Source organism: Labrus bergylta, chromosome 14 (genome assembly GCF_963930695.1).
Source record: "Labrus bergylta chromosome 14, fLabBer1.1, whole genome shotgun sequence".
NCBI classification, from domain to species: domain Eukaryota; kingdom Metazoa; phylum Chordata; class Actinopteri; order Labriformes; family Labridae; genus Labrus; species Labrus bergylta.
The window spans coordinates 13,721,805-13,737,072 of NC_089208.1; the positions used below are offsets into that span (position 1 = coordinate 13,721,805).

At 40.7% G+C, this 15,268-nt stretch overlaps 2 protein-coding genes across 5 annotated transcripts; one reads left to right on the forward strand and one right to left on the reverse strand.

Moving 5' to 3' along the window:
- Window positions 1-198: 198 nt before the first annotated feature.
- On the reverse strand, window positions 199-4,078 carry LOC109996821 (ras and Rab interactor 1). Of its 2 annotated transcripts, XM_020651122.3 has the most exons (7): window positions 3,921-4,078; window positions 3,568-3,637; window positions 3,220-3,423; window positions 3,003-3,123; window positions 2,428-2,500; window positions 2,167-2,258; window positions 199-1,771 (listed from the first exon to the last, which is right to left on the reverse strand). In XM_020651122.3, exons 3-7 carry the CDS (start codon window positions 3,421-3,423, stop codon window positions 624-626), a joined length of 1,638 nt encoding a protein of 545 aa, XP_020506778.2. In that variant the 5' UTR covers window positions 3,568-3,637; window positions 3,921-4,078; the 3' UTR covers window positions 199-623. The 2 variants fall into 2 exon arrangements, with proteins under 2 accessions (XP_020506778.2, XP_029136472.2); XM_029280639.2 differs by lacking the exon at window positions 3,568-3,637 and having other exon boundaries at window positions 3,921-4,075.
- A 628-nt stretch (window positions 4,079-4,706) lies between these two features.
- Window positions 4,707-14,207, forward strand: rbm14a (RNA binding motif protein 14a). 3 transcript variants are annotated; one of them, XM_020651123.3, is made up of 8 exons: window positions 4,707-4,753; window positions 5,352-5,531; window positions 7,512-7,696; window positions 8,395-8,556; window positions 8,697-8,806; window positions 9,224-9,505; window positions 9,600-9,823; window positions 10,082-14,207. In XM_020651123.3, exons 2-8 carry the CDS (start codon window positions 5,371-5,373, stop codon window positions 10,569-10,571), a joined length of 1,614 nt encoding a protein of 537 aa, XP_020506779.3. In that variant the 5' UTR covers window positions 4,707-4,753; window positions 5,352-5,370; the 3' UTR covers window positions 10,572-14,207. The 3 variants fall into 3 exon arrangements, with proteins under 3 accessions (XP_020506779.3, XP_065818846.1, XP_065818845.1); XM_065962774.1 differs by having other exon boundaries at window positions 9,600-9,805; XM_065962773.1 differs by having other exon boundaries at window positions 4,739-4,757.
- Window positions 14,208-15,268: the final 1,061 nt, after the last annotated feature.

The window sequence follows — 15,268 nt, forward strand, 5'->3', positions numbered from 1 at the left end:
CAAACTCCAGACATTTTCAGTTCTGCAAGTTTAGATTAAATACTCAGAAATCAAAAATATGAAAGAGAACAAAATCCCTGCCTGTCAGCTAAGACATCAGTCAGAAGATTGTGGGTATTTTTTTAGAGAATAGTTGGTAATTAAGAGTAGGCCTAATACAAATAACAGCTGCAGTTAAAGCATGAAAAGCAACCAGTATCATCTTTAAAATTCTTTAGTAAAACATTTTATCCAAACATCTTTCATAATTTCAAAACATATTCAAATGAAACTTTAGTATACTGTCAACACTTAGTAAATCTACACTGTGCATAACATCACATGTATGTGAAATCTTACGGCGCACTCACACTCGGCAATCTGTACTGTGCCCAAGCACGCTTCAACCCTAAAGTTTGCTTTTTCTCGAGTCTGCCTGTCTTGTAAACTAAGCACGCTTCATAATCATACCTTAAGCCATGCATGTGCTGCATTATGACCATATGAACAAGAGGTAACTGTGCTCAGGCCCGGTTAGTCCTGGAGCAGTGAGAGCGCAGGGCAGCGGGGTACGTGGGAGGTGGGAGGGAGGGGGGGGCAATCATGCTTAAACACTGACAAATTTGCTAGTGTGAGTGCGCTCTTCAGTCCTCAAGACTGCTGGAGGAGCTGCAATTGTTGTCATTTATAGCCGCAGCACTCATCTGTAAAACCAGACCCTCCTCTTCTGTATTTCTGTTTAATTCCTCATTTGTCTTCTTTGCATCCACACTTGTTCCTTCCATCTCAGCCTCTCTCTCCGGTCTTAGTTGATCTGGTCTTGGAGAAGATGCGGTTGTGTGGTAGACCTGCTCTGACAGCTCATCGAAGAACGGCGAGGTAAAAGGAGAGAGCGAGAAGAGGGCTTGAGGAGAAGGAGACGTGGAGGGAGAAGAGCTCGGTGACTCATATGGAGAGAGGGAAGAAAGAGCTTTGGGAGAAAGAGACGGGGATTGATAAGGAGAGAGAGAGGGAGACGCACCGGGCGAGTCATGAGGAGAGAAGGACCGTGATACTTTGGGGAAAATAGAAGGTACCTTGGGAGAAACAGATGGGGAATGGTACGGAGAGAGTGACGGAGTAAGGGAGGACGTGATCTTTGGGGAGAGCGGCATGTAGTCTGAGTACTCTGAGAGATGCTCCATAACTGTTGGTACCTGAGCTGTAGCCTCCTCCTCTACCTGCATGTCAGGCTGGAAGAGAGGAGCGGGGGTTTCCTGAACTATGGGATCAATCTGAGGGGCTTGATTTGGGCCTTTACTAGGATGTGTTGCATGTTTTTTGGCTTTACATCTTCCTCTGGTTTTGGGCATTAGAGGAGGTGGAGGAGGAGGAGTAAGCGGGGGTGACAGCAGAGAGGATGTCTCTGTTGAAATCCGGACTTTTTGGCTCCGTTTGAACATGTGCCTTCTGCACGTAGCGTTCTGGGACTGCAGGAAAAGAGGGTTGATGAAACAGAGATCGCCCAGGCCAGAGCCGCAGTCCAGCTCTCTGGGGCTGCGTGTCGTGATTGGACAAAACTCCTGGAACAGAGTGGAACCAGGACCAGCTGGTTTGGGGTCTGATTCTGTGGTTGTCTTCATCTGGGGGTCTGAGTCAGGCTGGGGAGCTGAGTCAGGTGTAACTGCAGGGCTTGTCTGTGGGGCAGCAGTGAGAGGGGCGGAAGTTTTAGGGTCAGGCTTCTTCTCCGGGTCCTCCTGAGGCTTTGGAGGCCCCCGAGGCCCACGGACATTTAAGTGGGAGTTCCAGAATTCTATTGAACAAAACAGATTTTCAGTAAATACCACAACCTTTTTTTTTTGTTGCTATAAGTTTGATCTCACCTTCATCATTTAAAACCACCTTCTGAGGACTGTGCCTTATGCTTCTAACATAACACAAATATATATATCTACCAACACAATTTACTATAGACAGTTTTTTCATAAATAAAATAGGAAATTGGTCACCTTTTAAAATATACCTTTAAGACATTTCTTTAAAAAAAAATACCACACTATGAATTCAAATTGTTCGGGTTTGTTTTCAAGTAGGGTGGGGTCTGTTTATCGTGTGTGCCCTTTGTGTAATTATATCCTGAAAGGCCTGTGTAATTGAGGTTAAAGTTACAAAATCTGCGTTGAGTAAACAAGAGTTGCATCTACTAACCGACTCCCATGTGTGAGATGGACTCGAGCTCTTTGTGGGATGATGCCTTTGCAATGGCTTCAGGAAGCTCCAGCGGGAAGGGCAGCACATCTCTGACAGACAGATATTACATCATATTAGCACAAACATTAACTGATAACGTCACACTGACAAATATCATTACAAAAAACGCTGATATATACAAAGAACAAATTTGATGAAAAATATATATATATATATTTGTATATAAAAATGAAGACTAATAAAAAAGAGGCTACTTACCTGCTGACACAGTAAAAGGAAATCAATCTTGGGAGATCTGGAAAGCTGATTGCTGAAGTCTCCAGACACAAAGCTGTGGTAGGGGGAGAATAAATCAAGAATGCAAAAGAGAATAATTAGTATCAAATATGTGGTTGTACTGAATCAGGAGTCTTATTTATTGGCATTCTGGTCTGTGGGTAAAATGTGGGAAGGTTACTTTCAAAATGTCATAGGTTCCACAACTCTAGTTGCCTTAAATTTAACTTATTACAATTGATGACTTTTCTAACAAATACTTCAAACTTGACAACAACCTAAAGCATTGAAGTGTACTTACAAAAGTGCCAGAAAGTAGTTAGCCCACTTCAGCAAAATGGTTGTTAACACTGTAAAGTCTACATGTGTATTGGTAAGCATTAAAAAAAACAACAACAACAACATGGTACCTTTTGTAAATCTGTTGAAATTAGCTTGGGTAACTATAGAGTCAAGTGCCTTATTTTATGCAGCCCCAATGGTTTTGTACATGCCCACTCGCCCATGCAATCAGACAAGATCTTGACGTGTTTCAGGTCAAATAACTGTACTCGTACTTTTACTGGAGCGCTCCTCCCTGATGCCAATCTGCTGGACAAAGGAGGGTACGCTATCATCCGCCAAACGGACACACAGCACGTTCCTTTGAGATGTTCGAGACATGCGAACCAGGAAGGTCTGCAGAAAAACACAAATAGTCACAGATTGCACATGAGAGTGTACATTGGGTGAAAATGCATGGGTTTCTTTTTTTAAATTGCATGTGGCTCTGACCCCAGGTGGCTCCCTCTGCAGTATGTGCAGTGCTGTGGCAGGATTGATTGACAACTGAAGCCAGACAGGAACAGTGAGTAGGAGACGGTCCAGCACACTGACGCTCCTCAGAGATCCTCCTCCCCTTTGATGCCCCGAGAACTTCCGCTGTGAGGGCTTGGTGGGCTCTGGGAAATCATACAGAGGCTCTTCCTGCTGTGCCATCTAAATATACAACAAAAGGCATAGATGGTTATGTATTATCCTGCAACTGAACATGTCCTCCCAATGATTTTACAGGTGGTCATTATCTGTCCCTGTGGGGCTCATATTCAGGAACAGGAAGATGGGTGGGATGGCTGAACACACCTGTGTAATAAAGATGCCTGGATTGGGAAAGCAAGTCCAGACTTGGTGAAGTGCAGCAGCTCAGACTGAGCTTAAATGAAATAAGGGGAAAAAACACAGTTTACAATTTAGGAACCAAAATGGATACACAAACGCTACATAATCCAGTTTACCATGTTTATGATAGTTGGCTTTCGGCTATTCATCTAGAAATCAAAGCTACAGCCTAAATCTGTGCGCGCATTCCTGTAGAATTATCCATTTCCTCCTTAAACATGTTACTGAGACTCTTCCTGTTGTACAATTACACAGCTTGTCACATCTAATCTCAGTGTGCATTAATTCCCACAACCAGTAACAGGAGCGTTGTTTACCTCTTGGCCCCGGTCCTTCTTTAAAGCTCCTCCGGTTCCCCTTTACATAACCATGCTCGATCTTCTTCCATCCACTTCGACGCGACGAAAGTTCAGTTCTCTTCTACGTTCACGAGTGCTCCAAGATCAGGAGGTGTTTGACTCCTCCTTCCCTCCCACCTGGAAACAAACGTGTGCTAGACTCACTTGACTGATTTCAGAAAATATAACAGAATAGCCTATTTTTTGTTGTTGTACATTTGAGTCAGTTGCATGTTTGACTTCAATCAATCAATCAATCAAACTTTATTTATATAACACCTTTCAGACAAATTAAATTGCAGTACAAAGAGTGCAGAAAAGTTATTGACGAAAAGTAGTTTATAAAATCATTGAGAGACCAATGCGCACCAAGAATAAAAAATATAATATATGTATAAAAATAAAATACAATAAAATACGACACATAAAAGCAACAAGATATTAAAATAAGAGGAAAATATTTAAAATTGTAGTAGGATAAAAAAGACAATACAGTATTGTTAAGATTTGAATTGATATAAAACACTATAAAACACAACTTAAGTGTTTGCGGAACATTTTTTAATGTAAAGCATTACGACAGATACATAAAATCAACTCACTAAAGTATAGATTGGAGACATCTCAGGGGGGGGGGATAATATATTGTGTGATTAAAGTGATTTGTGAGCGTTTAATGCATAGACTGTAAATATAAAATCATTTACGCCACAGTGTAAACTTGATGAAGCTGCGCCCCTTCTCTGGTCCGCCCGCTCACTTCAACAGGAGCCGGATGTGACGTATCAAACACAGCTCCGGGACCGCGTTGGGTACGTATGTACAGCTAATATTCTGGCAATAATAATGCCTTCTCTACCTGTTATTCACAATACCTTAATACAACTCGATTGATTGTAGATATTAGTCATTGTTTTATCACACAGCAGTGGCGGAGCTCTTGCGTCCAAAGTCATTTCTTAACCACTCTGATGTAGCCACACCGTTAGCGTCGGAAGCTAGCTAGCTTTGCTAACGTTTGCTACATCGCCTTCAACATAATAGCCAGCAGCACCTCCAGTAGTGTTGACCGACTGTATGTCGCGCACCGAGTCTGCATCTAAATATAAAACAAATTGTCTCCTTGTTAGATCTTACGCTTCACATTTCTGACATTTTTGTAGCTACTAAACTCTACCAGATAGCTAAGCTAAACCAACTTAATTGGATCGATTTTTTTCGAAGTTCACGATGTTTACAGGATTACGTTTTAATAGGCTGATTGCAAAAAAGGTCACAACACAATTATGCCCCCTACATGCCAGTGTAAGTGTAGCTCGATAAATGAACTGTGATTAAACTAAACAGCGTTTTTTAAATAAATCAGCTCTGGTTAATAACATTGTTTGTGTTGAATGTTTTTTGTTGCAGATGTCCGGATGAAATAGAGATGAGCTGTGAGAACGTCAAGTTGTTTGTGGGGAACCTTCCTTTAGATGCGACCCATGAGGAGCTCACCAAGCTCTTTGGCCCGTATGGAGAGATCAACACCTGCTCTCTGCTCAGGCAGTATGCCTTCGTCACGTTGAGGGGAGAGGGAGCAGCTGACAGGTATTCAACTCCTCTCAGAGATACATACATGTTATAGAAACAGTATTGTGTAAAACGGGGATTCTGGAAGTTATTTCAACAAGGGTGTATCTTTATAACTGTATTTTTTTTTCTTCATAAATTAAAAATAAAATTGACCATTCTAGATAGACATCAGTGTGCATGTCTGTGTTACACGGAATATTACGAACTACACTTGAGTCAATAGCTGATCTATTTTTTTTAAATCTATTTTTTAGTATCTATTTTTTTGTACATTCTTCAGGGGTGCAAACGTGTCACCTTTCGGCAAAATTCACCGTTTTGGATCCCAAATAGGTCATTTGTGTGATTCATTTAGAGCTGTAATAAAAACATTTGGAGGGGAAGGGGGGAGGTAAAACTAATTTACATAAAGTTATTTTTGCTTGAAAACACTGGAAAGATTCGAAGTCTGGTTAGCAAGCCAGCCTTTCTGTTAAACATGCTGCCTGATCATATTTACTGTTTGGCCAGCAGGAACAAAACATCAGGTTAATATATTGATAATGTTACATATTTAATGAGAGAAGATATGTGAAAATAGTGTCATCCTTGATGACTGTATTATAATGTTCTCTCAGACTCTGCCCTGAGAGCTACCTGCATAGTGACTGCCCTTCACGTCAGCCCTTAGTGGAACATGGTAAGCCCTGTTCTGCAAATTCATCCCATTTATTTAAAAAAAAAAAAAGGGACTGAAGGTTGGGTGCATCATGGGGTTTTTCATGTTTCACTGAAGCTTGATCAAAAAGTTAAAACAGAACATAGATATCGACAAGCAATTGTGTTTTTCTTATTGTTTGCTCTGCTTCTTTAGTCGATCTGAATGCTAAAATCGTCTGTAAATTAACATTTTAAAGCTGATATTTAAAATAAATCTTCCAGGGGGGTCATGCCCCCGGGCCCCCCGAGGAGGTTTGGATCCATGTCACCTTTTTCATCCCTGATGAGTTTGCACCCCTGATTCTTCATTTTTCTTCATTTTTCTTTTCTTTTTATTTAAATTGTACTGTGTTCACTTTTTGTCTGCAATCTTTGCTCTTTGCTGCTGTAACAATGTAAATTTCCCCATTGTGGGATAAATAAAGGATTATCTTATCCTATAGACATCGTGTTGATGAATAACACATGTAATTGCATAATATATGTTCAGAATTTAGAATATAAGAACTTGAAAGTAAAGCTTTGTCTAACAACATTACCTTGCCTATTGGGTTGTTGGTAGAAACATTGACTGGCAGCTTTTAGTAGCCTGCTTACAACAGTTAACTTGACTTTACAGTTTGGGTAGGAAAAAAAAAATCTGTTTATGTACTAATTGAAATTCTTAGCTTCTGAGATTTTAAATAGATTCATAACTTTTATTTGGCTAATCAGTCACTCCCTGTTAAATGCTAAGGCTAGCTCTTTAACTCCGTAGAATGCCAAATGAAGCAGCAAGAAAATCAGCCAGTCTCACCGAATGACTGGAGTAGATCCTGAAGTATGTATTTATTAAATAATAGACTTTAAATCCATGAATCCAGAATCGTTGAATCGAAAATAGATTCTGAATTATAATAGAATCGAATCGCGAGAGACCCAAAGCTTCCCAGCCCTACTAACAGTGTTTAAAAGTCAATGTGCTTTGAGTTTTGTCTCTTCAGACATCAAAAGGTAAAGATAGGTTTAATCAAAAAGGTCAAAACAAACATTATTAAAGTTGTCTTAAGTTCTAAACCAGGGATATTCAGTTAAAAATTCAAGAGGGTCCTGTTCATGATCAGTGGGCCAACCCCCAAATATAATGGTAGGGGAAACACCGTCATTAAAACATCAAATGCCTCATTGTTTAGAATAGAAAGGCTCATCAAAATAAAGCTGGGTCCTGATAGGACATCTTCGGACCATGAACTAACAGGCTTGTTGATTTTAATGTTTGAGTATCTTAAAACTGAGATTTTGCTCTTGTTCTAACAGGGCCATTCGGCATCTTGATGGCAAAGAGTACAGAGGCAGGCCCCTGGTGGTTGAGGAGTCACGTGCACGCCCACCTAACTCTACAAAAGTGTTTGTGGGGAACCTCAGCGCCACATGTTCAGCAGATGACTTGCACGGGCTGTTCTCAACTTTTGGAAGAGTTTTAGACTGTGATAAAGTCAAAGGTGCTAAGGACCACCCCAACACACACACACACACACACACACACACACACACACACACACACACACATACATACAAGCCCTATTCAGGCTATCCATACAGTTTGTGATATTTATTCCCCTGTGACATCTTTCCTTAATGGGAGGAAGTAACAGGCATTACAGGGGCGACATGGGGTTGGCGGAGCCGGCAGGGCAGAACTGTGTGCGTCTGTCTGTCTGAGTATGTGTGTGTATGTGGAGCTTCCACTGTTTCTCTACACATAATGTTTCCGCAAGACTGAAAGGCACTCTGAATTTACAGACTGGAGTATTGATGTTATGCCGTTGGGTAATCACTTTGAATGTTGAAAGACAAAATGATGGTGGAGCTTTGTTTCGATACTGTTGCGCAATCACACATCAAAGTGCTACACACACAATTCTGGTGGTGTAACAGAAATATATGTGGATGTGGAGATTTCAATGGAAAGTTTGGGTCAGATTTTAGATTGATTGCCTTATTAGGTATTACTTGAAATAAGCTGGTTTGCATACGTTTAGTGAAGGGTTAGAATTCTTTTTTAAAGGAGATACATTTACTCAGATGGTTCCTAAAGGAGCAAACATTGAATGTTGGTTGTAAATGTTGAAAAGTGACAGGTAAAATAATTTTCCAATGTTCCTAATGCTGCTTTCTCTGATTCCTGTGTTCTTCTCAGCAAGATTATGCTCAAATGTTGGCTATGCTTTTGTGCATATGGAGAGGAAGGAGGAGGCCGTAGCTGCTATTGATGCGCTCAACGGGACCATGTACAAGGGCCGTCAGTTAGCAGTGGAGCTGTCCAAAGCCCAGCCTTTGATCAACCAGATTGTATCGGCAGGTAATGCAAATATTCCCTGCACTAGTGTAACAGCAGGTGGAGACAAGGGATCCTATTAAGTGTCTTTATACATAATTAAACATTGAAAAACAACGCAAAACTTCTTTCTGAGCATGTTCTCTTCTCCTGTCTCCCTTTAGGTGGCAGGGAGGGTCTTCTTCCACGACCACCTCCATCCCTAGAGCATCACCAGAGTCAAGCAGCTGTGCTTGCAGCAGCTGCAGCAGCCGCGGCTGGCCTACCTATTCAAGTGGGTGAATCCTTCAGCAGGACATTTTTCAAATACCTTTTTTTAACCCAAAACCTGCATTTTGTTTTTTCTTTCTGATCTCATATTTCTGAAGAAGATTTAGAACAATTTGAAATTGTTAACACAGCTTAATTCTTCAAATACGGAACACATCAGACATTTTTATTCTATACTGTTCATAACTGAACAATTTCTTTTGAGATATAAAATGTTGGAATTTATGAAGGAAAACACTTTTACCATGGTGACAGGTGAGATCTTAATCTGTCACAGCCAACAGTTACTTAGCAGTTGCCAAGTACTAATTTCATTCTGTTTCAGCCTGATCTTTAAAAAGATCTTAACAGACTATTAATGTGGTTAAGATAAAATATGGTTAAGTATATTTTTAATGCTGTTTTTTATTGTTCTTCGCAGGTTCAACAAAGTGTCCATAACTCATTCTACAACACCACATCGTTCGACCCCACCTATGCTGCACTAAAGGGAATTACAAGCTCTAAAGGTGCAGATGGTGTGATATATGGTGCTTTGGCCAGTCAGGTGTATGGATCTGTTGCTGACCAGGTGTACCATGATATAGCCAATCACAATCCTGGTTCCAGCACAGTTGCCGAAGAAGTAGAGCCACAGACGGGACCAGATCCAACGACCCTTTTTGAGGCAGCAAGAGCTAAGTTCTTTCAGGATGGACAAAAGGTCTTTGAATATTTATTTTACGTAAAACATTTAATGTTCTTCAAATGTTGTGTTGTCTTTTTGTATGTACTTACTGGCATGTTTTCAACTGAAGGTTTTGGCCGAGCAGCAGGCTGGGAGGAAGGTAGCAACTTCAGAAAATGAGCGGGACCGTAGCCCAATCAGAGGAAATCGAGCCCCCCTCCTACCCGACCCGGTTCCAGGCTCCTTTGCTCAGATAAGACCCAAACGCCGCGCCCTGCTACCAACGCCACCTGGAGGGCCTGAAGAGACTGCGGCTGCAACCACCACACCTGAAGGGTCAGATCCCGTAGCTAGGTACACATTACACCTTTTGATAATTGAAGGAGACATGGAAAAAGAGCACGTTAATCCTGCTTTTACTGAAACATAATCAACAACAGCTGAACAATAAAACAACAGTCATCATTAAGTTACATAGCACTGACTCCATGATTCCACAGTACTTAAGACATTATTAAGTAGTCATCCATTACTGTATATCATATGAGAAGTGATTATTAAATTAACTTTGTGTACCTCTTCTTTTCTTGTCATCTGTGAACTCAACTGCAGGTCTTATTCAGAGTACTACCAGCAGATGCATCAATATCAACAGTATCAACAGTACCAGCAACAGTACCAGTACCTCCAATATGCCTACACCAATCCTCCGCCTCCTCCCCCACCTCCTCCTTCCCAACCAGCCACCACACAGCCACAGGCCTCCACCACAACACCGGCACCTCCAGGGACGTACTCTGCGCCTCCTACCTATGCCGCACCGGGTGCCTACGCACCACCGGGAACATACAACACTTCAGGAGGGTACGACACCTCATCCGGGAACTACACTGCTACACCTGGAAACTACGATGCCTCGTCTGGAAGCTATGGCGCACCTGGAGGCTACGGGCCAGCGGGAGCATATGATTCATCGGGAGCTTACGCAGCAACAGGAAGCTACTCGGCACCTACACTGTATGAGCAGACACCCGCACACGGGCAACCCATGCCCCAGCGCCATGATTACCCTTACCACACGCCAGAACCCCCTTATCGATAGTCCCACCCCTAAACACTCCTTTCACTCTGCAGATGTGTGTGTATGTATGTGTGAGTGAGTGTGTGTGTGAGTGTGTGTGTGTGTGTGTGAGCACACGTGTATTTACAAAAGGGACAGTTTGAAGAGGAAAATCAGACAGCAAGGTTGTAATTAGAATGTGCTTTAAACCTGAAACATCTCTTCTCTCCGCCGTATCTAAACCTCTAACTAGCTCGCCTGTCGGTTGTTGGCTGTTGAGTGAAGTGGTGGAATAAAAGTAAACAAGGTTCTTGAACGAGTAGGGATAAGTGGATGGCCATTATTAGAAAGATTTAAAGTCTCTGCTGGATGTTTGAGAGACACAGCTGGTTCACCGTTGAATTTTAAAGAAACTAAAATGTTTTTTTCAGTATGAAGTTAAACCAATGAAATAGGGGAAGCTTTTATTTGTACTCATTAAAAGCCCTTTATATACATACAATAAAGCTATTTCCCTCCAAAACGCTCACAAAATGCTACAATTCATATTCGCAAATCATATACTGCTACTTCACATATTTCATGACTAAAAAGTGCTCGGTTGTTAAATAACAGTAAAAACAGTTTGGTTTCTTTGAACAGATGAACTGGCACCACGTGGCTTATTTATAAATTGGATCAAACTGCCATCATAGTTGAAGTCGTTGTGCTATAATTCAGTTCTGCTTAGGCAGACGTCTCTGTGATACATTTGTTCCGATATACATCCAGATCCACACACTAGTGTTGGAACACCTCGTGGAGTATGTAACAGGCTTTAGTTTGGATTCAGCCAGTCTATCTGCCCTAACGTTTAACAGCCTGAATAATAATAATATATGTCAACCAGAAGGTGAAGCTAAACTGAAAGGATGTTGTGTTGAAGAAGTCGATGGCGCAGGTTGTTGTTGTCGTCTTTGCTGAAAAATTTTATTTAGTAAAGATTAAGAATGTTTGTTTATAATTCAGATTGTCTTTTGAATTTCTTTCACTGAGCTGACAGGCTTAGTGATTACCAACTGTTCACTCAAAGTGGTGGTGAGTTTTTGGTTAAGGAAAACGTTCTTATGTGTGGACTCCCCTTGCTGGAATTGAAGGTTATTTTCTAGCAGCCCGTTTGATTGAGGAGCATATTGTGAGTTTGCAGTTCATTTTGCCTTCTAGCATTGATAGTGTCTTGAGCCTGTGTTTGTAGTCCGCATACGCCCTCCTTTATAATTAAAAAAAGATTGACTGAGCTTATTTGATTTTGAATGGTTAAAGGTTCCTAGTGAGGAAGGATCCAAGTTTACATTTTTAGCATAGCTTCAACAACACCAGGGCAAAACTGCAGCACATTTTGCTGAAAATTTCCCTGTCCTGTGTTTTCTTTCATGGCCCAGAATCTTAGTCCAAACCCTGTCAAGAAGAATAAAACACCAGTCGTATTCCCAGAAATAAAATTAAATCCTGTCATAGTTTTAGGTCAAAGTTCATTGTTTGCCTCGTTAACTTTGGAGTTGTTCCATTTTCTTCCTTTCTGTTTCAGCTTTAAGCTGAGTTGTACTCAGAACATTTGGTTGAGAAATGCCTATAACAAAATGTAGGGTTATCTCAGTTCCATCAAGGTTTTTGAGTCTTCTCCAGCCAGAGAAGTGTTGTTTTTGGGTTTGTAACAAATTTGAATTTACATAAGTCAGAGGCATGGCAGCAAGCTTTGTTTTCTGAGTATAATATACTTTAGTATCCAATTAATTTTGTGACATTTCCTATCATTAGCTTTTTCCAGTCCCATCACCTTCTGTCATTTAGCCTCCACTCCTATTGGTGAGGTTGAGGGAAAGTTGAGCTTGTTTTCATAGGAGGAAATATAAAACATGATACTTGTGTAAATACTTAACACCTTAATTTAAAATGAAAAAAGCAACTCCAGCCAATAATTGGCTGAACAAGGGAAATATTGCCTTTCAATATTGAGATATGTAATTGTATTTCTTCCCCAACAGTTTGAGATCATGAATAGACGCGATAAAACCGGATAGTTTAGATGTTGTACTGGTCTGCTTAATAAAAAAAAAAAAAGGGAGGCAATCTTTTCTTGTGACAGTGATTGAAAGGATAACCATCATTCTTTGAGCATTAATGGAGTGGGGGGTCTTTTTGTAGTAACGCTGTTTGCAATCTCCCACGAAGATTGCATACAATTTTGAAGTACAGTTTTATGAAAACGGGGAAAACAATTAACTTGTCATTTGAGCTCAGGGCAGGTCCAAGAGTTTTCACTCTAAATGCCATGCAGTGGTGTGTTGCTAATGTTTGTAGGGTCATTGACTGAGTGGATTTGAGTTGACAGTCTTGGTGCTGCAGGTGAAAAATACGGTTCTGATTTTCAAGGGCTGCAGATAATCCCTAGCAGCAGTTAAAAGGGCCAACATCCTCCAAACACACACACACCTTATTTTGGTGTTTTGGCTTTCTCTGCATTGATAATATAACACCTTAACAACTCCACATTTACATCTAGATGTATTATTACTGGGTTCATGGCAGAAAACATGTGAAACTAATACAATTGCGCATCTGATTCCACCTGCATTTGATGACTTTTAGTACTTTTTCCTGTTTTGATTGTACCATTCACTAGTCATTCATCTTATTTCTTATTTCCCACCTAAGTTGGTAGTGTTTTTTTAGGCTTAAGTGACACACAGCCTCTCTGAAATTACTACATTATTCCACCTTCTTCCATGTAAACTGTTAGTTGCATGCCTTGTTGTTGCTGCTGCTCCAGCCACCTTCTTCCTCTTGCTGATTATTGCAGCTAGAGTGGGAGGGAGCCAAACTGAGCCCTTGCCCTGGACGTACGCCACACGCAGCTCTAGCGTGGGATGGGGAAAACAGCAGCGTTAGGCCTGAAAATGCTGTGGACGATGGGGTGCCCCCCCTCTAAGGTAAATACTCAGACCACACACTCCTGCCCCTCCCCGAAACACGCGTACAAACAAACACACTCATACACTCACACAGATACACCTGTGTCGATACTTCCTGTTCCTTACCTGTCTCTGGGGATATATTTGCAAGGATTTCAGATTTTTGAAAAAGGATCCCTCCGTCATTTTTGAACAGAAGATGATCTTTTTCCTGCTTTCGGTTTTTCCTGGTCAAACCTTAAGTTTTTTTTTTTTCCCCCACAAGTTTCCACCCTCATACATTCCTGCTCACACACAAGATCTGAAGGAGACGTCTTTTAGTCTAAATCTAATCCCATTCTGAGGCAGTCGTGTTGTTAATAGTACATTCAAAATCCGACAGCCTGTCTTTCAAGAGAGCAAGGCAATCACAGCCAGAGCTGGACACGGGACGTTTAGCTAGAATGGGTTGTTTTAGTTTTTGTAAATGTGCCCCTGGGGCCACTTTGAGGTTAAGTGCCTTGCTTGAGAGCACATTGGTAGGCCCTTCATTTCAGAGTTGAATAACTTGGCTCAGGATCGGTTGCTGGTTCGACGCTCAACTCCCCCTCACCCCAACAACAATTTTTGATGCCACATTCAACTTGTATGAATGACCATGAACACAAATATTACATTTTGTTTTAAATGACATTTTGTCCTATGTTCTTTGAAATGGTTAATTATCAATAAATGAATTTCAAATGAACTCGAGGTTCTTTGTGTGAATATTTGGAACGCAAGTTTCAATCTGAATAATAAATCGGCGTCTTATCCATTAGTAGTGTTAACACAATTAAAGTGTCTGTTAAGTCAGTAAATAAGTATAAGAGCTCAGCATTAGATGACGTTTTATTCCATTTTCTTCCAAAAACATCAACCTATGCTTTTCAAATAAAACCAAAAAAATTCATAACAATCCAAATCTGTTGATAATCACTTTGATTTACAAAAGATAATGAGAAGAAATTGAAGGTATGGAACCCCACTCCCTGCTAACAAGACTGTTTGATGGACACTGCTTGGTTTCATGCCCTCAACAACAACAAACAGAATGGGTTTACTAAGTGCAGCAAACACGATACTGAGGGTGTACTGAGGTAATATGATGAGTAGGCCTAAGTATGGAAAAGGATGAAGGCTGGAGCCTGAAACTACATAGACATCATGCGCCTTTCACTAGCATAACAACATAGAAATGCGGTTTCTGCCCTGGTTATGTGAATATCTGGTTTACAGCCGCCATATTCATCACTTGAGTAGCTTGGCTGATCAATACAGAGATCTATTTTGCAAGAGTCCCTGTTAAGTATCTGCAGACTCTTGAGTCAGTAGATGAGGGTCTTCTGAGTCTTCCATTAACACAAGACTACAGCCAACCCACTATGGTAAGTACAACTTGAGGTGAGTCTGATTTTCTGAGTGAAGTTTGAGTGCAGGTACAAGGTTTGTGTTTGCTAAACACGCTACCCCCAAAAAAAGTAAAGGAACCATTCTAATTAAATTATTAACAATATACTTTCAAAAAACAGTTAACGATGTATTTTTATGTAAAAAGCCATCCAGCATTCATGATCTATACAGAAAACCCCTGTCATAAAATCAAAATGTTATGGTAGACAAGGCTTACATTTGTAAAAATGTGTTCCTTTGATACTTCTTTTGGCGGCATATTTGTTAATACTCGGCAAGAAACATTTATAAATCTTTTTCAGTCCTTTTATTAGACTTGAAAAAAGGAGGGAAAAAAAGTTATTTGTCAAATAGATT

Coding starts and splice junctions, on each gene's coding strand:
- LOC109996821 (XM_020651122.3), bottom strand. CDS start 3,423: ATGGCACAGCAGGAAGAGCCTCTGTATGATTTCCCAGAGCCCACCAAG. Junction 2,501..3,002: donor GGAGGAGCGCTCCAGTAAAA/GTACGAGTACAG, acceptor CCCCTACCACAG/CTTTGTGTCTGGAGACTTCA. Junction 1,772..2,166: donor CATCTCACACATGGGAGTCG/GTTAGTAGATGC, acceptor TTTGTTCAATAG/AATTCTGGAACTCCCACTTA.
- rbm14a (XM_020651123.3), top strand. CDS start 5,371: ATGAGCTGTGAGAACGTCAAGTTGTTTGTGGGGAACCTTCCTTTAGAT. Junction 5,532..7,511: donor GGAGAGGGAGCAGCTGACAG/GTATTCAACTCC, acceptor TTGTTCTAACAG/GGCCATTCGGCATCTTGATG. Junction 8,557..8,696: donor CAACCAGATTGTATCGGCAG/GTAATGCAAATA, acceptor GTCTCCCTTTAG/GTGGCAGGGAGGGTCTTCTT.